The sequence below is a fragment of the Scomber scombrus genome, chromosome 13 (genome assembly GCF_963691925.1).
Source record: "Scomber scombrus chromosome 13, fScoSco1.1, whole genome shotgun sequence".
Classification (NCBI taxonomy): Eukaryota; Metazoa; Chordata; class Actinopteri; order Scombriformes; family Scombridae; genus Scomber; species Scomber scombrus.
Genome location: NC_084982.1, coordinates 17,721,151 through 17,747,376, shown reverse-complemented (window position 1 = coordinate 17,747,376; position 26,226 = coordinate 17,721,151). Strand labels below are relative to the sequence as shown.

At 40.4% G+C, this 26,226-nt stretch overlaps 1 protein-coding gene across 2 annotated transcripts in view; it reads right to left on the bottom strand.

Moving 5' to 3' along the window:
* The window catches only part of erbb4b (erb-b2 receptor tyrosine kinase 4b), a 337,205-nt gene extending 311,354 nt beyond the window's left edge, over positions 1–25,851 (bottom strand). For both annotated transcript variants that reach the window (XM_062431155.1, XM_062431156.1), the window contains exon 1: positions 25,519–25,851. In XM_062431155.1, coding sequence (XP_062287139.1) covers positions 25,519–25,597 — 79 coding nt within the window. In that variant the 5' untranslated portion in view covers positions 25,598–25,851. The remainder of the gene's footprint in view (positions 1–25,518) is intronic.
* Positions 25,852–26,226: the final 375 nt, after the last annotated feature.

Below are 26,226 nucleotides of genomic sequence, written 5' to 3'. Positions count from 1 at the left end.
ATTAATTCAGTGTAATGAGCAGATATTAAAGAGAAAATGAGAAACCATGAAAACAGAAGCACATTGAAGTATGACACAAAAATAATAATGATAAAGGTAGAATAAAGAGAAGAAAATAAAGGCATTAAGCCCATGAAAGAGAGATGTTTTTTAATGAAATGTCATTAGCAACTTTCTTTCTGGCCTGAAAGTGTCAGACACTCCTCAGAATGTGAGGGGTCTAAATTACAGAACAACACTATTTTCCCATAGTGTACTGACTGTATTAAGCAAGTATTCACAAGTCAGTCTTTGATGTAGACACTAGCAGATCCTGAAATGTGTTGCATGAAAATCAGGAGGACCTAAAAGGACGTTGGTCAAAGAAGTGAGGGGTGCCATTTGAGGAATGTCACAGTTGATTGTCACAAACACATTCAGCCTTATTCTATTACATTTAAGGAGAACATATTTATTATATTTCATTGTAAATAAATAATCAACTTCAATTAAGAGAGGAACATACCCTTGAATGCACCGTTCACAACACATGTGACATCCCAACAGAGCAGAGGAGAAATCCCTGATCCCTGAGACTTGGTCAGACCCACTGACCTGATCTTGTCAAAACTGACCTGATTTATAGTACTGTGCAAAAGTTTTAGGCACCAAAAGTAAAGTGAGCATGCTTTAAAAAATAATGTTATTAATAGTTTTTATTTATGACTTAGCTTCAAAAAAGTTAAATAAATAGAAAATACTTAAATCAAATCAATATTTGGTATGATCACACTCTTCCTTTAAACAGCACCAGTTCTCCTTGGTACACTTGCGTGTAGTTTTTCAAGGTACTCGGCAGGCAGGTTGTTTCAAGCATCTTGGAGAATAAGTTTCTGTTCTTCTGTGGATTTAGTTGACTTTGTTGCTTCTTTCTCTAGATGTAATCCCAGACTGGCTTAATGGTGTTGAGATCAGAGCATCTGAGTGTTATACCATCTATCATTCTTCTTGTAGATGAAGATATTTTTTTATTACTCTCGCTGTATGCGTGGGGTCATGTAGCAGAATAAATTCAGAATCAATCAGGCGCCTTTCTGATGGCATTACATCATGGATAAGAATCTAAACATTTAAAGTGCCTTAAACCTTTGCGCAGTACTGTATTTCAGGATGATTTGTGTGAAACTCACAGCTTTAACCCTGAACCTATGAACTGCAGAATCTAAGTTATAAATACTGCAAATTAGTTATAAACACTTATGATTTCAAACGATGCAGTGTTAATATGTTGTGAAGTGTTTGTCTTTTTTTTCCTGAATGTAATGTACAAGCTGTAAACATTACATGTGTTTTCAGTATGTACGTCACTACAACACACACTGAAATATGAATGAACACTGTATAATGTAAAAATCAAAACAAGATTAATAAATTAATTTACACTAAATCATGCACATTGAGGGATCTGTTGTGAATTTTAGTATGTGCAAAGCTATCATAGCCAAACTGGCAAGAGCATAATTACAGCCAAGAGACAAAACAATGAGATACATATGTTACTGTAACTGTGATGACTGATATTTTCTAAAAGATAAACATATATTGTTCCCACTGTACATTTAGAGTAAATGTTGTTCATTTGTCTTGACAAGGGGTCTAACTTTCATATAGATATCGGTCAATTCTTAATTATTCTCCATTACATTAACAAAAGCTAAAAAAAAGTGGACTCAAACAGGCCGTGACAGATAATGTCGATATTAAGCCAAATGGGTAACATCAAGTTTGTCTTGATGGGCAGTACTGGCCATCAAACATCAACATGTTTGGACCATAGAGGAATGTATGATGGATGTAGTGAGGTGTGACATCACCCATATGTCTGCATTTGCACTGGTTTGAAACTCAGGAGAGTTGCTGCTTATGGTCAACGCCATGTTTTCCATTTGGAACCAAGACTATCCAAATAAAGAGTGCAGGATGTGGCCTATCACACTCTGGAAACATGTCCTGTTACCTGGAACCAAGGCTAACGCTAGCTCATTGGGAACACTAAGCAATGTACACTTAAGCTAAGGTTATAAACTATAGCTAAATTGTGCTAACAGGGCAGGTATCGTAATAAAATAGCACTATACTTACCGAAATATTGCAACAAAAGTCAGACTCAGTGTGTCTTCAAATCTAATTGACAAGCAATCATTTCCAAAATGCCTACCAGCATACCTGATTTAGCAATTTAGACCATAATGATTTCATTTTTGACCACACTTGGAGCCAGCATCTAGCAGCTGTCGATGGCATGGCACTTTAAGGTGCTTCCACACTGTCTTTAGCCTCAAGCCCTGGTAGTTGCCACTTGGTTTGGACCCAGTGCAACCTCTCTATGAAAGAAAAAAAGAATACTCCTCAAAAATTTGAGATTGGAGAAAAAAAAAAAGAAAAAGAAAATGGAGGAGACTTCATTAGAAGTTCTCCTGCTTCTTAGATGGCCAAGGAATAAGAATGAATATGTAATGATTGAATAGCTCTCCTAACTTTGCCACCACACTTGAATTTAGTTTTGTTCCTTCAGAGCAGATATTTGACAATCACACAAGAGGAAGATGAATGTGATTTGTCTTCTCTGGCTTAATGTCTTGCCAGCCCTCAGTGAGCAACCCCTCTGTTATCCTTCCTCTTTTATTCCTATTTTTCTTCTTTTTTTCTTCTTCTTCTTCACTTCCTGGGTCCTTCCCTGTTCCTCTCTCATTGCGCGTAGAGTGTAGGTTTATCAGCAGAGTGGAGGGTGCTGGTGGTGGCAGTAGTGCTGGTATTTAGGAAACAGCTGCTTACTTCCCACTTTCCTCACCCAGCACCTATTACAGTGATTATCAGTACTGTCTGCACCCCCACATGCACATGCACACACGCACGCATGCACACACACAAGCACACACACACACACACACACACACACACACACACACACACACCTCAAAGTCACTGTCCACCCCTCTGCCCCACCCGTCTGTGGCCTGGAGGACTGTGCTGTTAGACGGATCCAACACTCCCCTGAGATGGAAGGAAACACAGGGAGATGGAGGCAGGGAAGGGAAGCTTCTCAACACCTCAACAGGAAAGAAAAGCAACAAGGGTAGAGGAGGATGGCATTGTTACTGTCACTCTCTGTCGGTTTTATTCTGGGGAATGCATATGATATGGATGAGGTCCACTGGGCACCAGAAGGAAAGTTACTTACCAGTGAGTTTCTTCTAAGTCAAACAGCTAAAAGAGACTGTATAGAGTAAGCAACGAGTCAGGCATTGCAAGTAAACTAAAATTGGTAGGGATACTATGCTTTTCTATACTTTACTTTATTGTCCCAAAGGGGGAATTCATTTCCACAGTACCGTACATATCGTCGAACAGAGTAAAGCCTGTGCCGTAGCAGAGCTGCGCCATCTTGCCCAATGATCTAAATTCTCTAAACACAATCAAAATGCTACTGACCAATAGTCTATAGTTGGAGAACCATATTTTTAAAACCAGTGGCGGTTCTAGCTTGAATGACGCCCTGGAGAATAAATATTCTTAATAGCACAAATCCTTCTTACACAAATGGGAAAACACACTGAAGACAATCTCGTTATACTATTGCACCTAGAACAGCAAACACACTATTTAAATGGCACAACAGCCAACTAAAACCTCCATTTGAGTACTTCTCTATTAAGTGGATCCCCCGTTCCCCCCTGCCCATTCCAGTAGGGAGACCCAGAGGTGAACTGTGCCCCCCCCTTCCTATTCTCTCACAGCTTCTGTGTGCGCGGCACCATCTCAGCAAGCAGGGGCGCGTGCACAACAGAGGGTGCGCCAATTTGACAATTCCCCAGCACACAGTGATATATTGACTTGACGTGCAAATAATAGAAAACCACGTTGCAGTGCAAAGGATTTTTTTTTTGAAGCGCTCTTGCCGCCCCCCATGAGTCATGACAAAATGCCGCCCTGGGCGCTTGACCAATTCGCCCATATCAGGGACCACTACTGTTTAAGACATTGGTCATCATGCACTCATCTGAGTTGATTTTGGAACATGTGTTGCTTAAACCACTCTCTGTCTCTCTGGGCCTGTCACTCAACTGCTCTTTAACATGCATATCACACATTTCCTACATTGTGAATTCAGTTAAAGATCAAACAGGATTCATCAAGTTGTCCACATGGTTACAAATCAATCAGTGGCCTGCACGTAGACCACTGATTGAGAAATGCTGTAAGAAAACCAGTTTTCTTACAGCATTAAGAAAGAAAATTCATCAGGAATGAAACCATTGTGCACAAGGTCCAATGAGTGAAAATCTAAGCCAAATAAGTGCAAAGAACAAAGCAAAACCTCTCTGGAGAGACAAAGTTGAAAATGACTTTCAGCCAGTAGAGTGATCAGACTTAGTTTGCCCTTTTTCAAAAACTTTGTGCATAGGAAATAAGTAAAATGGCCTCAGCAGTAGTCTCTGCAGAAATCTACACTTGTTTATCATTTGTATGCTTGTGCAGGAAGAGCTTTTGGTGGTCAGAGAAACCAAGTACATATTAGCATGTTAAATGTTTGCAATTCAAAATGTTTTAAAAATGTTTTTGGCCTTAAAATGTTTTTTTAATGCCAAATACATGTTGCACATCTGTTTATGATCTCTGTAAATTACACACAGTACCATAAATGAATATGACATGACGCCCAGCTGTGCTGTCTGCCCAACAAGTCCTTTGTATGTATTACCTGTTCGTTTTAGAACACACTCCAACCTTTTCAAAAAAGTAGCAAGTACATGTCCTCTTTTAAAGCATATGCTTCTGTACATCATTAACCCACGTCACTGGACCAAAGACTAAGAACCAGTGACTAGCAACAATAATATAAAAGGCCGTCCCTTTGATCTTTTGTTCTGCTTATGCCATTAGTGTGGAGAGCCACACACAGTGGCTCGCTGCCAGGAGTTTGTTAGATCTGACTAACGAGGAAGGCTCAGGTAGTCCTAATAGAATCTTTCCTGCTCTTATCTGTATTGACTTCAAACGGTGAGGAATGAATGGAAAATAATCTGTATCTTTCAGGGTGAGGTTGAAGAATACTTATGGGTTCAGGCTTTTCTACAGGCTGGGCACCCAAACTCCTACTACACTGCGGCAGATCAAAGTTAATTCCCCTCTTAATTAAGCTGAAATTGGATGAGAGCAGGCAGGGACTGGCTTTTGTTTTCCTTTGTGCCAGCAAACATTACAAGCTGCATATCTCACTCTGTGTGTGTGTGTGTGTGTGTGTGTGTGTGTGTGTGTGTGTGTGTGTGTGTGTGTGTGTGTGTGTGTGTGTGTGTGTGTGTGTGTGTGTGTGTGTGTGTGTGTGTGTGTGTGTGTGTGCATCTGCAAGAGGGAATGATTTCTTGTATCTGTAGCCATAACCATAGGTGTTGGTGCATCCATGCCTACTTAAGTGTGTGAGTGCATATCCTTGTTAAGTGTGTGTTAGAGCTGGTTGTTCCCCCTCTCTCTCTTGACAGCCAATCTGCCTCCATGTAGCCCAGGCGTAAGCACAGCGGTGCTCCGTAATGAGACTCCTTCTGCCGCTCTCTTTTTCATGGCCTTGTCCATGTGTTGTGATGCTAATGAGCCCTCGCTACCACAAACACCCCCCTTAATTGTCCTCTTTGATCTACCGCTAATTCTGCTAATTAGGAGCCCAACTTTCAAAGTTAAACGTTTTGCTTCCACCTCCAAGTGTGCCCCGGCACGTGTGTGTGAGTGTGTGTGTGTGTGTGCGTGCGCACACACAAGGGAAAACAAAATAAAATGGCATAAAGAGAAGCAAATTGTCATCCTCTTTCCCCCTGAACTTGGCACAGGTTATGTTGGGTGAATTTGGTTGCAGGGCATGCGAAAAGAATGCATTCACCTGGCATTACATCAGCTGCATTATATGCAACCACACACACACACACACACACACACACACACACACACACACACACACACACACACACACACACACACACACACACACACAGTACAATTTATCTGCCAACAGATACTGCATCATGCTTCAAACAGATGTAGTCTTCTTCTGCACAGATTACCACAGATGCTTATGTCTACATTGGTCTGTGCAAAAACATCTGTAATGCACAAACAAATGAATGTACTGTATGAGCAAGTTCAGCTCAGAGACACGAGCAAACATTTGCTGACAAAATAGGAAGGACACATCCAGCAAAGCCTCTTTTTTGCCTACCAGTTTGTTGGCTCTGTCACCTCACACACTGCACAATTATGAAAATAAGCTCATCCAATTACACCATGAGAAATCAGATAAAAAAGTATAAAGTCTATCAGTGTAATCAATTGAGAATCCAAAGGGAATCAACTTTTCTTTTTAAACAAAAAAAAAATGTTCCTTTAACATTGACATGCTAATATGTGTTGATTTGTGTATCAGATATCATTCCTACCAGATTTCACACTTATTTAAAAAAAAAAAAAAAAAAAAAAAAAAAACAAGAAGAGGATTAAAGAGGTCTGGGTGTGCTGTGCAGGAATTTCTGACACAACCACAAATAGCTCCACTGTCATCACACTGTCCAGTCAAGTTGCTTTCACAGTTCCTTGGACATTTTTGCTTTAAAGCCTTGAGGGATCCAGCTATCCTTAAGATACATCCTTCTTAACTATCCTGACCACTCGCACACACATCAGTGAACATACACAAAAGTACACATGTGCATGAGCACATGGACACACATAGGAGTAGATCAAGTATACATACATATGAAGCTGCCCTCTGTGGCCTGTGCCAGTTCTTGCCAGCAGTGTCCTCCCTGCTCCATATGTATGAGCAAAGAGACAGATCTGAGCGCAATCAGCGGGCATGTCACTGCTGCAGCTTGCCCTAAAAACAACTGACATGTCTTTATCTTTAATGTTTTGTATTAGAAACACAACACCCTGCTGCATTAGAATCGTAACCCAGTTCATTTAGATAAAGACTTATTTGAGGAAGCTACAGCAGTATTAAAACACATTTAGTAGCAGGGCAAATTAAGGGGTTTACACTTTAATTAAAAAGGTTTAGTGAAACCTAAAGAAAACAAGTGGCCCTAACCTACATTCAGAGTTGCAAAGGCTCTTGGTTTTATTGGTTTCTGTGAGTAATCAATATCAATCACTGGCCCAAAAAAACAAGTTTAAAGCTTCCCTCCACCTATATAAAGAGCCCATGGTTACTACTCATTCCTATCAAACTGGATAGTGATTAGCTAAAGGCATCAGATAAAGCAAGATGAGCACTTAACAGTAGTGTCAGGCCATTGGAAGAATTTTGGCTGCACTTCATCAGCATTACATAAAGCAAACATTTCAAACTGACAGTGCTTATTTTTCAGCAGTTGAATTTTATGGTGTCCAAACCATAAAGGTGAAGGAATGGGTTCAACTTAATTTATTTGATATCTCTCTCAAAAATCACAACTTTAAAAAAAAATCTACAAAAAATAAACTCCTCTGAGAGGCTGTAGCAACACTCCGACCCAGTGCTGGAGGGAGTAGATATCTTTCCAGATTTGAGAATGCTAATAATGTGGAGAGGAGAGGAGAGAAGGCAGCAGTCTGACACAGCACAGCCAGGGGATCCCATGCCAATCGGAGCATGGCCTTTTAGCCGAGTGCTCTGTCAGAGATGCCAGTTTGACGGACGATGCCGACCCAAGTGACATTTCTCCAGGGTAGGAAAGAGGGGACAAAAGTGTGAGACATCACAGGTTGTTAAAGAGAAAGAGGGTAAAAAGCACAGAAAACCAACTATAAGCAAAAAGGGTTAAGGGTAAGATGGTTATTTTTGAGACAATTTTGTGTTATTTCCCCAGGTGTGAAGTGCACCAAAATGTCTTACTGAAGTGGAAAAAGTGCAATTTTCTTGTAAATTTCCTTGAGAAGAGGTACATTCTTTGAGTATACTAAAAAAGAATTGAGTTGCTCAAATGCACTCAAATTCATACACACTAAATATTTTCACATTTAAAGTGTAACTGCACTGAGGGCATATCATTTAAACTATATTATTTTAACTAAAAACGTAAAAATGTATAAAATAAAAAATGTACAAAACATATGTAATTGTTGGATTTAAAATATCGTGATGTAATACTGTGAGTCAGTCAAAACAGCATACTGTGGCTCTTCTTTCAGTCAAGGGCTAAAGTATTTAGATAAGATTCAATTTAAAAAAACTTTTCATGTTTTTCTCCTGTTTTTGTAGTTTCTGGCAATGCAGATGAATACTCCTCATCTTACCTGCAAGGGCGTTAAACAAACAAGAGAGGAGATCAGAGGTGAAGGGAGGAGAAGGGAGCACTTGTTTATTGGCTCGGAGCTCATTAGCATCACACCCATTAGCGTCCTGCCAGCTTTGTTGCCCCTCTTCGTCACTCAATCCTCTGAGACAGATTGGCTGTCAGTGCAAAGAGAGGGCCAACATGCCCCACAGAACAAACACAACCACTGCCAATTTTTGTTCTGTCTTTATTTATCCATTTGCTGTCTGTCCATGTCTGAAGTATAAAGGACAGGTAAACAGATGGATGAGGGAAGTATTGTGTAGCAAGATGCACTATACCAAGGCATAAAGTGTAAACATTTTTTTGTGAACTAAAAGGCAACCAAAATAGTGGATTTGAGGGACCTTTAAAAGAAAGTGGTTAATAATGATTAACCTATTCATTTTAGAACACTGTTAGAACACTAATTCGGTAGTCTGACTGATTTGACAGCTGATTTGCTGCCCTCTGCCTCTTGATTTACTCTGCTCTCCTCCTCCATGCTGATGCTCCTGATTTGTTGTCAAGTTACAAGTAGCTTCACATGAACACTGTGACATACTAGAGCCAATAACACCTTCACCCAATAACCACTTATTTGTGGTTGTCAAATGTTGGTGCTGTGGAAGGAGGTAGCGTTGGTGGAAGCCATATAAAGATGCATTTGAAGATTTCAAGAAAAGGAAGAAATGACACGTCTCTGGTGCTTCTTTTGGATACGTGTATATTTATTACATAACTTTTCATCATAATGGATTTTTGCCAAGAAAGAAGCAAACATTTGGCTACAGTCCTATGGCTGAATTTAAAAAATAAATAAATAAAAATCAAGAAGAAAGAAAAAACCCTCTTCTTTTCCTGAACTGACATAACTTTCAGCCACTTAAAAGAAATATTTTCAAAAATACTACCATATTATTCTGATGTAAGACTTTGGTTGTCGTGTAATTATGAGAATCTTGACTTGCTGGAGCAGTTGGTTCTTCACTCTGTAACGAGCCTGTGCTCGGGGCCAGACATTTCCACACTGCTGTTTTAGCTTTCCAGTGTGGATGATAATGAAAATTATCTGAAAATACATGTGGAGAGTGCATATAGTTTATGCTACTGAATCCAAATGACTAAGGAACTCTCCCTGCAGCTCATGACAGAAAAAAAACTGAATGGCTGAAAGGAAGTATTGGCTCAAGGGGCTCCATCTTCACTTCTCCTCTCATCGTTTGCATTCTTAAAGGACACGTTCACAATGTTTTAAAGTCTGTCTTAAAATAGTAGTCAGGTGTCAATTTAAACAGTTTTTACTCACTGTAGTCATTTCTCCTGTTCATAGCAACGATTGAGAGATCCCCATGAAATGCACTTACAAAGAGATGAGGTACTTATTAAACACAGCCCTCGTTTTAAGCAGAAATGCATTTTAAAGTTCATCAAAAGCTTATATGAGGCTTTAGCTGTCTGAGATAGTCAAATAGAGTGTGTATCTTCCACAGTTAACATCTTTTTAGTGAAAATGTCCTCTTTGTGTCTCAACAGTGTTTTCAGATTTAGCTGCAGTGGAAGGAAGGAAAGAAAGAAAGGATTTGGCACCAAAAAGACAGTCACTTTTAAAGATATCAACTTGATTTGACAAATCTGGAGGGCTGAATCTCCACATTAGCTTCAAGAAAACGTTGAAATACACTTTTGACTGGCTGTGGATTTTGGCCCTAATCACTTACATTGTGTGCATTAAAGGGATCTCTCAGTGGTCAGTATGAACAGGAGGAATGATTATCGCAAAACAAAAAATGAGTCAATGCTCATTTGGGCAAGCAACTATTTCTTTTAGGACAGACTTTAAAATTATGAATTATAATTTAAGATCATTTCTATAAAATGGCATGTTTGTCAATCTATCTGTTGTCAATTATTAATGTTTTTACTCTGCCTCTTCTCATTTTTTCTCCTTCCCTGTTATGTATGATGCTGTCCTCTACTCCTTTTCCCTCTGCTGATGACACTGTCATGATACTATGTTTTCAGAAAACTTAGCCTCTCTCTCTGTCTCTTCCAATATTTGTTTTCCTATCTGTGTTATTTACAATTAATTATGTGTAATGGCCTACCTAAGGTCGAGCTCTCCTTCATACTCTTTCCCACCCACCCTCTCTCCTGTCAACGGCTGACCTCTGAACTTTCCTATCAGCGTCTCCCCATCTCTCCTACTGCCGACATGTTTGGATGGACCTAACGAGTGTTTCGTCAGATTGTTTATACCAATTAAATCAGTTAGGGAAATACTACAGCAGATGCTGGGTGGGAAGAGGAGGAGAAATGATAACTTATAGACTTTCTCCTACTGGCAGCCAAATATGGGTATGATGCCAAATCACACGACATGTATGTGATGTGTGTACCGTATATGTGTGTAGTCAGGGGCTTGTATGTGTGTGTGTGTGTGTGTGTGTGTGTGTGTGAGTGTGTGGGGAGGGGGGGGGGTGTACAGACACAAATAGATGGAGTGCAAAAGAGCCCACTGTGCTGTGTGTTTTTGTAAATGATGGCTTTCAAAGCTCATATACATATAATTCCCAACAATGAAAAACAAAATATGTGTCCAAAAGCAATACAAGTATAAAAGGCAACCTATACACACACATACCCCTTTGTTTTTAGTGGTTACAGCAGAGTTGGGATTTCCACAGCACAATGAGATGGCAGGAGAATAAAGGTAAGAAACAGGCACTGGCATGGAAGAGTGAGATCTGTGATCTGTGTTCTGCTTGGCTACAGCCTCCTGTTTTCATACAACAGGATTTTTTCAGAGGGTGGATAGCCTACCTTACACCAGATGGTTACAAAGAACCGGCAGACTAATCCATATTACACATTTTCTGAATAAGTGTAGATATGTGCTTGAGGACAACTATCGACCATTCAGGAGGTTTGAGAATTTTAAATCAGTTTTACAAGTGCATGCTACATAGAGAGTTTACTGGTTGTTAAAACAGGTTGGACTGGTAGAACTTAGTGTTTGTCATTAATCACATAAGTATCTCTGAAATGTGAGATGGCAATAAACACAGAGAAGACAAGTTGAGACAAGTTAAGCACTATACCTAAGTAATGACTTAAATGATGTGATTAAGTAGTCGAACTTCTCTGCTGAACACACATTTATGCACAACCTGTCTCATTTTAACTTCATCATGTTTTGATTATCTTGCCCATGGTTGGATAGTATTGTGTGTATGTGAGTGTGTGTGTGTCTGTGTGTGGGTCTTGGTTGGCATAAGGCAGAAAGTCGGGCTAGGCTGTCAGCCCCCCGAGGGCCATCAGTGTTTGAATCTCCATTAGGCTGATGAGGTTTGGCAGCTGAAGTTGCTGGAGTTAGCGCTGAGCTTCAACCCTCCTCGTGGCTAGGCCTAATTAAACCTAGACCTCATCCCTAATTTAAAGATTATTAGCTGCAGGGGTTAGCTACCACCACCACAGGCTGAAATGAGTGTTGTGCAAAATGTGTAGTAATGCATGTTAAATGGTAGTTTTTCACTGACAGGACCAGTTGAAGTAAATGCACATTCCATATGCAGTAAGGTGGATGTTTTTACCCACACTGTTTGTAATACCATGTGTGCAAACACATTTCCACACTGGAGAGCCCCAGTGGAAACTGAGCCTCTTACTAAGTGAGAAAATGCACCATTTTCAGCCTGATGAGCCATGAAAATAAATAGTTTTTTTTTGTTTTTGTTTTTTCGGTTGTTGTTTGTTTTTGTTTTTTTTTACAGAAAACCTCTTATGGCACATACAAATTTAAATTTTGTTTACCATAAATAAAAACAAAGTTATCTTATTCATTATGGTCATTGGAAAATGGAAAATATGGATACAGTGGTTGAAAACCATTGTATCCATATGTGTGTGTTGACAAGTGTTTTGACAAGCAACCACTTAAGCCAGAGTTCATGTATTTGTCATATACAAAGCAACCAAATGGCCTGGCTGCATTTTGTAGGTGCTACGCGATAAACTGTCCAACCCTTGGGACCAGCCCTATGTTTTCTCATTAAGCTATACTGACAGCTTGACATTTCCCAGGGTAGAGGGCTCTGATTCAGGTATGTTTTATTCATCCTATTGACTTCACGTTGCTGCCAAGCTAGACAAGCCAGAAAGAGAGCAAACGCCTGAAGTGTGGTCGGCAGCAGTGAGAGGCAGAGCAGAAGATACTTGTTGTTGTTGTTGTTGTGTTTACTGCTCAGATAGCCAGACACAGCTCTGAGACAGCTGGGTGACATATACACAATATACTTATCACCATGCAGACAGAGATTGTGAGATATTGCCAGCACTGAGAGGATGAAACTTCCAATTTACTGGGAAAACTGGAGGCAGGCAGAGTGCAGAGGCAGGATTACACCCCTCAAGAAGTGTTCTACTTTGCTACATTATGTCTTAAGAAACTGGTAGTACATCCACACTAAGCCAGCAAAATTATAAAAGGCATCTTCTCTCCTCTTTGGCCCTCAATCTGTCCACTCTAAACTGAGCCATCCCACCAGCTAAACTGAGATGTGGTACCAAAGTTGTACCCCAGAGTGGGTGAAGCTGAAATTTACCAGCTTTGTTTTTTAGTGTGGACAGGGAGAATGAGGTTTGTGCTGCCTCAAACCTTTTCTGTGATCGCTCATTTTATATCGCCCAGCAAATATGTTATCATCTACTTCACAGTAACACAATAATGATTTTTTCTACTCATGTCCAGAGCAGCATTACTGTTCACCTAGCTAAAAGGTAGCATGTATGAGCCGTGATCGCATCACCAGTTTATGCTTGCTATAACAAATACACTTAATCACAAATCTGTAATGGAACACAGTATATGTACTCATTTAAGGTAAAAAGGAACAGAGTGTGGCTGAGCTCAGTAGTGTATTTTCTTTACCACAGCCGTGGTGTACAGTTGTGTTGTATGTTTTGGATATTTTTTTTCTTTTCAGTAGACAGAGATATTTAAAGGGGAACAACATTGAGAACCATACCTATGTATTCTTAAAAATTAGGCTTTTTTATGTTCAGTTATAATGAGAATGTTTCATGGCACTTCAGATATTTTAGGCATGCTTGTCAGTTTTGTTGCTGCTTGTTTGTTTTTCCAAATAATTCAAGTCCACCCCAACTGGTATAAACATTTGAAACCATATTCAGATCTATTCTGCCCAGGTTTGACTTGTTGAATGCAGAGGGACCATCCCTGTGCTGGACAATGTTCATGAGACAAGTGCTTTCCTCATCTCCAGGCCTCTCACGTGGGACTGGGCACCGGGAGCCGCGGCAGGAGCCTCCTCCAGGACAAAGCACTTGGAGCAGAGAGACACTGTGGGCCTTGTTCCCTTTTGCCTGGCTCTTTGTCAAGTGGGTGTTTGCTTACTGGGAGGACCGGGACCCCCTGGAGGAGAACACAGTACACAGCCTCCACTAAATCCAACCGAGAGACACACATACACTGGACCTACTGCCTTTAGTAAATTATTTATGTCTTTATATCAATACACACAACAAAAGCTACAGCTTAGTTTAATATGTGACTACTATATCTAGAGAAGTTGATGTGAAGATGTGGGATGTTAATAGATTGGTATACAGGCATGATACTCTCATTTAATTTCCTAGAAATTAAAAGTATTTGTTTCATGTTTGGAATGAGGCCCTATTGTTGTGCATTCAACTGTGTGCTGCCATTGTCATGTATAAATATTTTGCTTAAAATGTAAGTATCTCAATCCCCTTTAGTACTTAAACTGTATGCTCTGAGAAAACTATATAATCAGCAAAAAGGGAAAAAAAGAAGTTTAAAATCCCTGTCATAAATACAAAAATGCAGTGATGACAGTAATCACTGTCCAATCCAATTCCATCAACAACAATGTCTCTATGTATTGCACTCTGCCATAAGGTTCATTATTGAAACTCATTGCCTTTAGTGCACATTCAGTTACAGTCCCATCATTACAACGCAGCCATAGTGGTAAAGCCACAAGGTGATGCAATGGAAAACTGCAAACAGGTGCACCATTTGAGAAAAAGCTTACTCACCCCAGCAAACCTGGCAAGGCACGATGGTCAACAGTGTCTAGCTCAACCTCATCCCTTCCCTTTCTTTGTCTTTTACTTTTCCTGTCTGCCTCTCCCTAGCATCTGGCTAAATCTCACCAGTGTCCTTGCTAACGCCCTCGGGTGAACCAGGCCATGTCAAACCTGAATCCATCAATCACTCAGCGCCAGCCGTGGGGAGAGAGGGGGTGGAAAGCCAGAAATGAAGGGATGAGCAGAGGGAAGAAAGGAGGGGCGGTTAGGGTGAAGCATAGCCACCAGTCCATCCTCTGTCACCTTATTCTTCCTCTCTCCCAAACTCCCTGTCTCACTGTACAGCTGCAAGAAACTCTTAAAGAGTTTGGAGTCAGCTGTCAAATCACAAGAGGGACTGTCAACTGATTCTAATCAATAGGATCACAGACCTAAACACATGTTTGAACACATGAAGAGAAGAGAAGAGAAGAGAAGAGAAGAAAAGAAAAGAAAAGAAAAGAAAAGAAGAGGAGAGGAGAGGAGAGGAGAGGAGAGGAGAAAAGAAAAGAAAAGAGAAGAGAGGAAGAGAGGAGTAGGAGAAAAGAAAAGAGGTCAGAAAATAAAATTAGAGCAAAAGAAAGTGACAAAAGGAAAGTCAAGGGTAGCATAGAAGTGGACATAAGAGGAATATTAGAAGGGAGATGAGAGGAGAAAGGAGGACAAGGAGGAGGATATAAGATAAGGCATGACAACAGAGGAAAAAGAGAGAGGTGAGAAGAAGCTACGGGTGAGCCTGTCAGCAGGTGTGTGTGTGTGTGTGTGTGTGTGTGTGTGTGTGTGTGTGTGTGTGTGTGTGTGTGTGTGTGTGTGTGTGTGTGTGTGTGTGTGTTTGTCCTGTGCAGAATGAAGTGTCCCTGTCGGAGCCCGAGCTTCCCTCTGGGCCACTGCTGATTAATTGTCCGTCCAGCTCCTGTGATAGCGACCACTTAAACCAAGACTCCCAAGACACTCACCCATGTTCCATCCCAGCTAAAAGACACCTCTCCTCCCGTGTGCCTGGCTGCCTGGCTGCCCTTCTCTGAGTAAAATTAGGAGAATTTCTCTCTCTCAATACCCCACCCTCTTTTTTTCTCTCACTCTGACTGCTACAAATAATCTTACATCAGCACCCCATTCACCTTGCCATCGGGGGATAATGTCTCTCTGTGGGAGAGAGGTTTTGGAACAAAGGCAGGGGGCTGGAAACAGCATGATATGCAGTGTGCCCCCCTGTGTGTTTACACATGCACTAGTGACTGGTTGAGACAAAGCACCCCTGTCTCAGGTAAACAGTCTAGCACAGCAGGCAAATGGCAGGGTTGACTTTGGACTTGGATTGTACTTAGTCAGCTCCTCTCAAATTTGATATACACTTCCATCCCACACAACCATTCCAACAAACACATCCTGTCTCTGCACGCATGCAGGCACGCACGCACGCACGCACGCACGCACGCACGCACGCACGCACGCACGCACACACACACACAGACACACACACACACACACACACACACACACACACACACACACACACACACACACACACACACACACACACACACACACACAGACAGACACACACACACACACACACACACACACACACACACACTGTAAGGCTTGCTGTCACAGTGTCTATCTGAGGTTGGTATGTTATATTCTGTACAACTATAACTTTTATTATTATTATTGCACATTATGTCCATTCTCAGTAATTTTACCAAAGAGAAGGCTGTAAATGAAGTAAGTCCTGTACAATGGTTCATATTCAACAGTTATGCATAAATCTTCTAAAAATAAAATAAAAAAACCTTTTCTAGGTACACTATGAATAATAACTGTCATACTCAGCAATGTCCCTTTCTTCCTCCTCCCTCTTTGCCAAGCTGCAGAACCATAGCATCTATCTGGATGGCTATATAGCCAGCCCCCAAAAGCAGCCAAGGTCAATTGCCTTTCCTGCTCTTCTCATCCTGTGCTTTATGTACCTTCACATCCAGGAAAAGAGAGCTGCGCTATTTCTGCTCTGCTGCAAGGTGACTGCTGCTTTACACCAGTGACAGCCACAGTAGTACAGGCTAGAAAGAGTAACTAGCATTTCCTTTGAATCAGAACTCATGTACAGGAAATGACATACCATAAAAATCTATTTAAACATTTGTTATTTTATTTCACTGAAAATCATTAGTCATGACTGTTGATCTGTACTAATATTGTTAAAAGTCTAAAGACAGAGCTAAACAACCACACAAAGGCATTAGTTGTATAGTTATCGATGGGTGTGCTGATGTTAAGGGGGTTTAAATGAAAGCCTGTCACAAATTGCTGTCATGGGCTCAAAAATAGTAGCCATAGTAGCTATTTTCTTCCATTTTAATAAATATCTATTGCATAAATCCTTTGTCGGTTGTTATCTCTTTATTTTCTAATTTTGTATTTTGTTCACTTACCTACATGTATGTATGTATTGGTATGTGAGTGCAAAAAAGATAGATTGAAGATAATTACCTGATGACAGTTAGGAAAATTAAAACTCAATACACTTTCTTTTCTTTTTTACAGGCTCTCTACTTTTCTGTTTCTTTGTCTCAGTCTGTGATTCTTTCTTTATTGCAGCCTTTGTTTAATCTCATCTACATCCCTGATGAAAAAATAAAAAAATTGCCTCAAACTCAGACATAGACGTATTATGGACTCAGTAGTGAGATCGTTGTGATATAGTGATATTACACTACGGTTCTCTATGGCATATAACCCTACATTCACCTTTTTATTTTCTGTGACAGCAACCAGCTAAAATTTTACAATAGGATCAGGTTTTATTTAAAAGATAGCATGTTTGGTGCAGCCATGTTTCACTGTATTAGATAAACTGTTTGCGTGTGACGTCTGAATATCTCTCCCTCTCTCTCTCCCTCTTGCTCCCAGATGTCTCCTTACAGCTGCTATGACTGACTGCAAACTCATTTATTACAGGTCACAAACGCCAAGTGCCTCATTTAAAAGGACGCTACCACCCCCTGTCCTCTAACACAAGTGAAAAATCGACCTGCAGGAATAGCGTACAGGGCACACTGCTTCATTACCACGGAATGCAGGCCGAAAATGGGGAACAGGGTTTGACTGTTGGGGGCAAAACACAAAGACATAAAAGATGTTCATTCTTTTGGAGCTATGATAACAACTCAGTAACATCACAGAATGTGAACAATTAAAATCCTTTCATAAGGCCCCCAAATTAATAAATTATCAAATCTATTGTATGTGTTATATTGTTAGTTCTTCATTGTGAACTTTCAAAGTGTACTGACTGCCTGAGTAAAATATTTTGTTTGTTTTAACAGAAAATGAATACATAAATAACACGTTGCCTGCATAACATATCCAAAGCCTGTTTCATATTTGTTCAGGCACACAAATCACCAAGTCAAGATTTTGCAAGAAGCGTGTGTTCCGCCGGCCATATCCGATATCACTCAAAGCCCGTCTGTAATTACATTGTAAATGCAGATTAGCTATGAATATTTTAGAAGGGGATTACTAAAAGAGGAAAGAGAGAGAGAGGGAGAGAGTCGAGAGAAATCAGCCCTTTAACACGCACCCACATGCAGAACTGCATGAAAGCCTCGTTTGAAGGTGGAGCTAGTCTTTCATGCCCAAGTTGTCAGCCTATTATCATCCTTTCATATGTTCGCCACCATTATTAACTCTGAGCGGGAATGGGAAAATAACACAAAAAAGTGAGAATAAAACACGTCACTCCAATGTGTCAGGCTGTCGCCGCAGAGAGAGAGAAAAAAGCATGGCAGACCAACTCTTATCATTGGACACATTCTAAAACATGGCAGTAGTGAGTGTGTCTTAACAAAGATTAGCCATAATTTCCATTGTCATTTTAATGCTCCCACATTATGTGGAGGCTTACAAAGCCACAGATGAAGGCAGGCGGTGGGCGGAGGAAGAGGAACAAGCAGACACTGGAGCAGAGAGAGAGTCTCTGGAGCTTGCTTAGCCTGTCAGTCACACTCCATCCCTCCAACCATACAGCCGTACACAGACAAACACTGACAGACACAGTTACCACACACACAAACACACACAGAGTATAATATGCATGTAAAGACCCTTTGTCACCACAGTTTGAAACCCTCAAAATGTGGTTTACAAAAGGGTCAGTGTCTGACAGCCTCCCGCAGCCCTACAGGAGGATGAGGACAGACAGTCTTATTGTGAGAGGGGGTGAAGCAACAACAATGGGGATCAAAAGTCTCATAAACTGACAGACATACATGGTGTGTTAAGACTCTGACGTCTACATTGTTTGCTGAACACAGGAGTCAAGCTTTCAAGGGCCTGGATCTTACACATTTGCCTTGTACTACAGTGTAATGGCCCAAGGTTGACGGCTGTATGAGTGTGTGGGTATGTGTGTTAAGTATGTGGGAGTAAGTCTTGGAGTGAGTGTGCCAATGTGTGAGGCACACTGGCACCGGGTTGCACTGACAGACGACTTTATGTGAATCCTATGAAAAACAATACACAGTATTTTGAAGAATATTATGCATATATCACAAGAAAACTTTGTTTACAATATCATATGTAGAATATGCTTGTTTGATATTTTGCAAAAAAATTTCCTATGTAAGTAAATAACAGCCCTATATTTTGTAACATTACTGTGAATGTTACTGTGTATTTTGGTCATCTATGTTTTTGTTAAGGAACCTTTTCTAATTTTGAGAATGCACAGTGAGTGAGGTGAACACCAGCAGGAGCTGAATCACCCTGAAGAAGGTAAGACAAATGAACACTTTGGTTAGGAAAGAAAGGTACATTGAAAATGTGTGCAACTTGAATTCTGAATTTAAAGTTGTGAAAACTGCCAAAACATGCCATTTCAAGTGAGAAGTACGGCCACTGTAAGGTTTTAGTCATAGTTTCACTTGCTTTAAAGGTAGAAACAATGCTAGTTAAGCTAAAGTGTGATGTAGTTACAATATTTACAGTTTACATTTCATTTTGTACAAATGACATATTTACCCTGATAGCTGAACCTTGTAAGAATTGTGATACAGCAGGAATTTTTGACTGACAGTTGTCTGCACTGGGCATGACACTGCACCATTTAGCCTCTTCTTGGAGTGTTGTTTGTGTCTACTCCATTGAGACACACTCATAAAGGCTGTATGGTTGCACAGGCCCTGAGAATGTTCTTGTTTTTAATACTGTAAGCTCTTCTTGGTGGCCCTAAACACACATTTGCCAGCCTAATTAAAACACAGTGGATTGATTTTCCCGCTACTGAAACTGAATGTCCCCAATCTGTCTAAACTGATGTGGTAATTTTCAAGAATATCAAGCAGAACCTTGCTTTTGTTTGTGTATAGCAGCCCAGTGTGGTTAGCACGGTGGTCCTGGGTTTGAACCCTGCCCATCCCAGGTCCTTTCTGTATGTCTGCATCGGTTCTTCTGTTTCCTCCCACCATCAAAGACCATCGTGTTAATACTCCTGTCAGTGCCCCTGACCGAGGCACTGGCAAAAAGAACTGGAGTTGGTCCCTGGGTACTGCACTGGGGCTGCCCACTGCTCCTAGTGGGTGTATAGTAGGGGTCAAATACATGGATCAATTATCCCCGCTGGGATCACTCTTCTTCTATAAGAGTGTTTGTTGCTATGCATTGTTAATGATGGTTAGGTTGCTGTGAATTCTGTACTCAGGCACTGTGTGGCACAAAGGTTGTCAGTATTTCTGTTTATGTCTCTATCTCTTGCTCCCCTCGCTTTCTTTTACACACCAAAACACAAAGCTTACTCAATTTACCAAAAGCAAGGAGAGAAATGACAACAACAGAGAAATCTAGAGAGAGTGAAAAACAGCAAAAAGCAAATCAATTTTCAACAAACCTTGTCAAGTCTGTAGTAATCTAATTGCTTGTAAACCACACTATGGACACAGAATTTGCATTTTAAATGCACGTTATAAACAGCTGTCCAGATTAAGCATGTACAGACATGGGTGATGCTCAAATCCAATTATGACATCCTTCACAAAGAGGACATTTAATAGCTGAGCTGACAATGATGCATGACCAAACACATGCACATGTATCGTGCATTTATAACTGCACGTGATAAATTACGGAGCAGCACTTGTAAAGGTCACATCAGATATGACCCAGTCATTTCTGCTGGCTGAAGATAATCTGTGAACCCATCAACAAGTCAAAACTGGAAAACATTGTCTCTAGTTGTGTCTTCAGAAAGAAATATTAAAAACAATGTCCTTGTGTTATCCAACAAACACTATGGTAATCCAATCCATTTTAGAAGGATAAAAGCATACAAGTTATAGGTCCCTGAGGTAGTAATTAAAAACTATAACAGTAATATCACAGCAGATTAAAAACACCATTAGGGACAATGAGGTCATAGACTTAAAAATGAGTAGGCCACTGCACACATACGTTCAGTCCTTGTAGGAATATGGTAGTGATTTTTCATTACGGATTCTTGGGATACATTGTGGGTACTACATTATTGATGCCAGTGGTTCAAATGCAGTTTGCTTGCTGAAAAGTGGAGAGATTTATAGTAAGCTTAATGGTTTCCACTTCTCTCACAATGAAACCACATTCTAGATTGCAAAAACAGAAGTTTTTTATTTATTTCTTATCTGGCTTCAGGGGGAAATCCCCTCGAGAGGAAAACACAATAAAAATGGTTAGAATTTATTTTCTTCTGCAAATGTCTTATGGCATTGTTTTTGTTGTTTGACTGTCAGCAACATATATCATAGTATGGGCAACAAAACATATAATTTCTCCGACTAAGATCCTTTCATTCTGACCATCGTCACAGAAAAGAAAAATCACCAGAGAGGGGAAAACAATAATGTGATAACCTACACCTAATAATTTATCACATTCAACAAATAATCACACTTTGTGTTTGTCTGGATCAATAACTTTAAGCTGCCTCTCTCAGCCAAGCAGAGACAGATGAGATGAAAATACAGCTGCAACTAATGATTTTTTGATTAAATGATTAATCATTTAGTCTATAAAACACCAGGGAATTGTGAGAATAGTTTTCACATTTTTTTTTGATTCAAGGTGATCTCTCCAAAAGTCTAATTTCTTGGATCAAAAGTTTAAAACCCAAATAGAATCACTTTACTAGGATGAGGAAGGGTATTAAATGATCATAGTCGAAAAGCTGGAGCCATCAAAGCTTTGATATTTTTGCTTATAAATGACTTGAAACTATTAATCAATTATCTAAATATTTGCTGACTAATTAATCATTGCCGCTCGAGCAAAAAGTACAGATGTTCACTTTCGTTTTTACAACAAATAGATGTGGGTCACCACTTAATCAAAGACTGCCATTCTTTTAAGAAAAAGCACGGCTGTAGAGGGTCAAAGCTCCTCTAACAGGCGACAGAAGGAAAAGACATCACTGTGAGAGGGCCTGGTGGCAAAGTAGAGCTGCGTGGGTTTCTAAATGTGACAACATTCTTTTTTCATGTTTCAGATTGGAAGAAAAAATGCACAACAATAATTACTGTATAAGAAGTGTCAGTCTTCAGTGTGGTGAGCATGCAAAAGAGAGAAAAAGAAAAGAAATAAATCCTCATGTCTCCTTTTTCAAAGTGCATCTCTCTTTGCCTCACTTGGCCCCTTGTAAACAGCTTCAAACTAGAACTGCACTGTCAATTTAAATTAAGTATACAGTCGGTGCCACAGAGAATATCGCCACCTAACTCGTTCAACTAATTTCCAGAAGAGAGTCCATCCCCTATCTGAATTCTTAAATATAAAACCTAACTCTTCATGTTGAAATAAGAAAGAAAAAGCTGTAGAAAGCTGTAAAACAGGATCATGTAAAGAAGTTATTTACTCACATTTCACTGATAACTCTAATTGAAAGAGCACTCACAAAAATTGCATGCATTCGTAACAGATGACTTCACTGTGCTCCTGCGCACAAAATATATGAATATTCATTAACATGGATAGAGCGTCGGAATGTGGCCATATGGTTCAGAATCTGCAGCTGTACGCTTTTCCCACCTCGACCCTCAAACTCCAGCATATAGTTGCAATCAAATGAAGAGCAGAGTAGAGTGCAGGAACTCGGTGGCACACTCAGCATCATGCAGACATGATGTGCCCTAATGGCATGTGAAAACCTCTTAACTCCTCTTAACTGTTTTGGTGTTATAATTTCCAGTGAAATACTAAATAGTTTTCATGGAGAGCCAGTGAAGTTACAGAATTCATAAGCTATTCCATCAGTGCATAAATTCACTTACCATATGTAAAGGTTCTGATTTTCACAGTTGCTGAAAAGGTGACATTTTGAAGATGAGAAAGTTTCAAGCAGCATGCATGGTATAGAATACAACAAATATTCAGCCTACTTATAATGGGGCCTTATGGGCGTTAATGACTCATCAAGGGAAATGCAAGGTTGTATCAAAGAACCTCATGAAAAATCAATTGCGGGGTGTGCGTGTGTGAACATGCATGCGTGTTTCCTTATTATCCCGTCATATCCAATGTCTAACCCCTTTACTACTGCATGCATAGTAGAGGAACTCAAACCACACACACACACACACACACTATAGGGCAGAAATTTTCCATCACTTTGCCTTTCTCTGCCGTTCCTTCTCACAGACAGAAATTAATCCGTGTTAACACAATGATATTTGCATAATCTGCCTCTCTCGCTTGTCTTCGTCTCTCTTTGTCTCTGTTGTGTTCATTTGACTTCAAAACGCATTTACTCAATATTTGGAGCTCTATCAGTATGTCTATGTGAAAGTGCACTGCCACTGTCATCTTCATGCTGGATTCTCTCTTTTCCGAGGAATGAATCAGACAGGTTATCGAAACATAAATCTCCGATGTTTTTTGATTAATTGTGTTCTGATAGGATAAAAAACATTTCATTTCCTGGTGTTCAGGTTGCGAGCAACAAAACATTAATCTTAAAGTCAATGTTGGGGCTTAAAATCTAAGTTTACAAAAAAAGAAGAAAAAAAAGAAAATTGATCTACAAAATACCCCGACATCCAAACTCAAAATTGTTTTCTTGAATAAACCACTATTTCCTTCGCACTGAAGGGAAGGGAAGGGAAGGGAAGAGGGGGGGGGGGGGGGGGGGGGGGGATCACCTCCAGATACTATCGTGTTTCTTCAGCATTATTTTAACTGATAGAACATTGTTTTTTGTGTGTAGAAGACAAATAATACATTTAATTGCGTTTTCATCTCTGATATTTTGCAGCAACACAATGTTCTGAGCGTAAAATGTCAGGAGGAAACACTTAGAAACCGTATCCAACCACTTAATTCAACCGCCCCCTGTTCCCTTGAAGGCTCTCCTGGATGCGGCTTTAATCAACCATAAATTACAGTGGTGGGCCAGTACATTAAACTGTGCGCATTCACTGGTTGTGAGATCAAATTTAAAGAAATGCACTGCAAAGCATGCTCCTTTAATGTTTTCCTCAAAACAAGTTTGAGTTTTAAGATTTTAAGCAGCAAGACCCATGAGGCAAAAAGAGGTAGAACTCAGCACTAAAAAAAAAGAGAGACTACAGAAAATACTATGATTTGATATAAGTGGAATCATCTCACATCATCTCACAGCTTTCAACACTGGCTTGAACAATAAAATACATTTTAGGCTGGGTACGATTTTTATTTATTTTCTCTGTATGTGTCATTGTCGATTTAATCCATTATTTCACCTCTCCTTGTAGTCAAAATTATTTCAGAAAGGATGGTAACTGGGGGCGTAAGAAGCATCATTAAACGCAGAGAAATGCAACTGATTGAGGAAGGGAACGTGTGTGAGTTATAGACACATGTCATTGGGTGAAAATTCATTCAACTCATTTCAACCGTCGTCCTGTGTGAAGGTGATTATGCATGATGATGATAATGATGATGATGAGGGTGGTGACTTTTGCTTTTGTCTAGTCGGTGAACATTTGTCAACCATCCATTCTCTCGCTTTCACAACACACGCGCGCGCGCACGCCCCACAACACGAGGAATACCTGGACCACTCTGTCAGTGAGCGCACCTATATCTCCCTGTGCGTAAAGAGCGCCACTTCATTGTACAGACGGTACTGCCACTGTCAGTGTCAAAGTCGTATGCGCTACAATGCTGATTGTCAAACTGTGGTGCACACGATCCCTAAGGGAAGTCACTATATAATCAGTATAATGCAATTTCACGATAATCCGCTTTATTTATTTTGTATATCCCTATTGTTGAATGCATATGGTCCACCACTGTTCATCCCAAGAGACTGTTTAACTAGTCCTCACAACTTTAAGTAGTTGGATCAAACGAGTCTTTGGAATGACGACGCTCGTTCAACAAACCGATAGACGTGCTATAAATAAATCAAAACACAATGCAGGAGGTTTTAGCTTACTACCTCTACTATAATAGTCATTCTAGGCATATTTTTTTCTTGGAAGAAGTAAGAACTTAATAGACAAGGAACTTGTTGATACTGAGACACGCAGTAGACCGCCCGTCTATCAGCAGGAGGGAAGACAAGAGCACAGTAGCCTGTTTTGAAGCAAAGCTGTCACTTCGTGTGTGTGTCCACGTTGTATCTAAAGGACACGTGTGATGGACATAAAATGCTCCCCTTTCTCTCCAAATTCAACAGTGCCGCTCTGTGCACGAAGAAAGACAGAGCAAGTCACTGGCTTGGATTCAGTCAGTTTATCACAACAGATCTACTACAACCTGCCATCTGTTTGGACCCGTCACCTGTGTCTCAGTATCACAGCGCGCTGTGCGTCAGCCCTTTTTTCTCCAGGGTAATGCTAAGACTGTTGTTTATCCAACGTTTACCAAACATTAGGATTTAAGACTGATGGTGAAAATGACAGCATGAGGTGCGGATTGGGTCTGTCAAGACTCTTGTTACATCGGTAAAAAGAATATCATTAATAAAAGAAAAAAGTATGCTCGGTGCATAATTGTGCCACTGCGCTCCATGCGCACAGACCCACTCCACCGATACACACAACTACCGATGAGTAAACGGACGGCGTTCACTCACCTGATTGTGACGAGCTCGACCCAAACAAGACGCAAGTCAGGAGAAAGCCGAAGCAACACAGGGCAGTCGTTGGTTTCATTGTTGTTCTTGGCAAGTATCTCCTTTAAATTCACATGTCCAGCAGCGTATCCTTCTCTGAAACAGCCAGAAAGGATGAATCGTTTGCGTTTGAAGCCCCTTCAGCCTGTGAGTTTAGGGACTTTCGTCGCTTTTGACTAAGTTTGTCCGACTGTCCTCCGCCTCGCCCCTCAGTGCCTGCAGGTCTAATTTGTGACAAATGTGAAAACAGAAATAGTCGAATATTAGTTTCCAACGCGCGCACTGAAAAGCTTGTCTAAACAGTATAAGCAGTACTCATGCCATTACTCCCCGACTTGGATACAGTATGCAGCTGTAGACTCGTATTCTTCAGACACACCTCCGAGCCCATGAACTCCTCCTACGGATACTGTGATTGGCACAGGTGCCCGGCGATCACCCCAAATCCCGCCAGCTACAACTCCACAAGCGCAGCCATTGGTTTACATAAGATGCCAAAAAACCCTGAATTTGTGCATCGACTCCGTTGCACCTGTCACACAGTCGAGATAAATTCTGCAAGAGGGATTTATAGGTGTATTGGGTAAAATAGAGTTTAATATGACTTTATAGGTGGCTTTTTCCCATGCGTTTTTGAAGATATAGTCTTAGTCTCAAGACTCATATTTG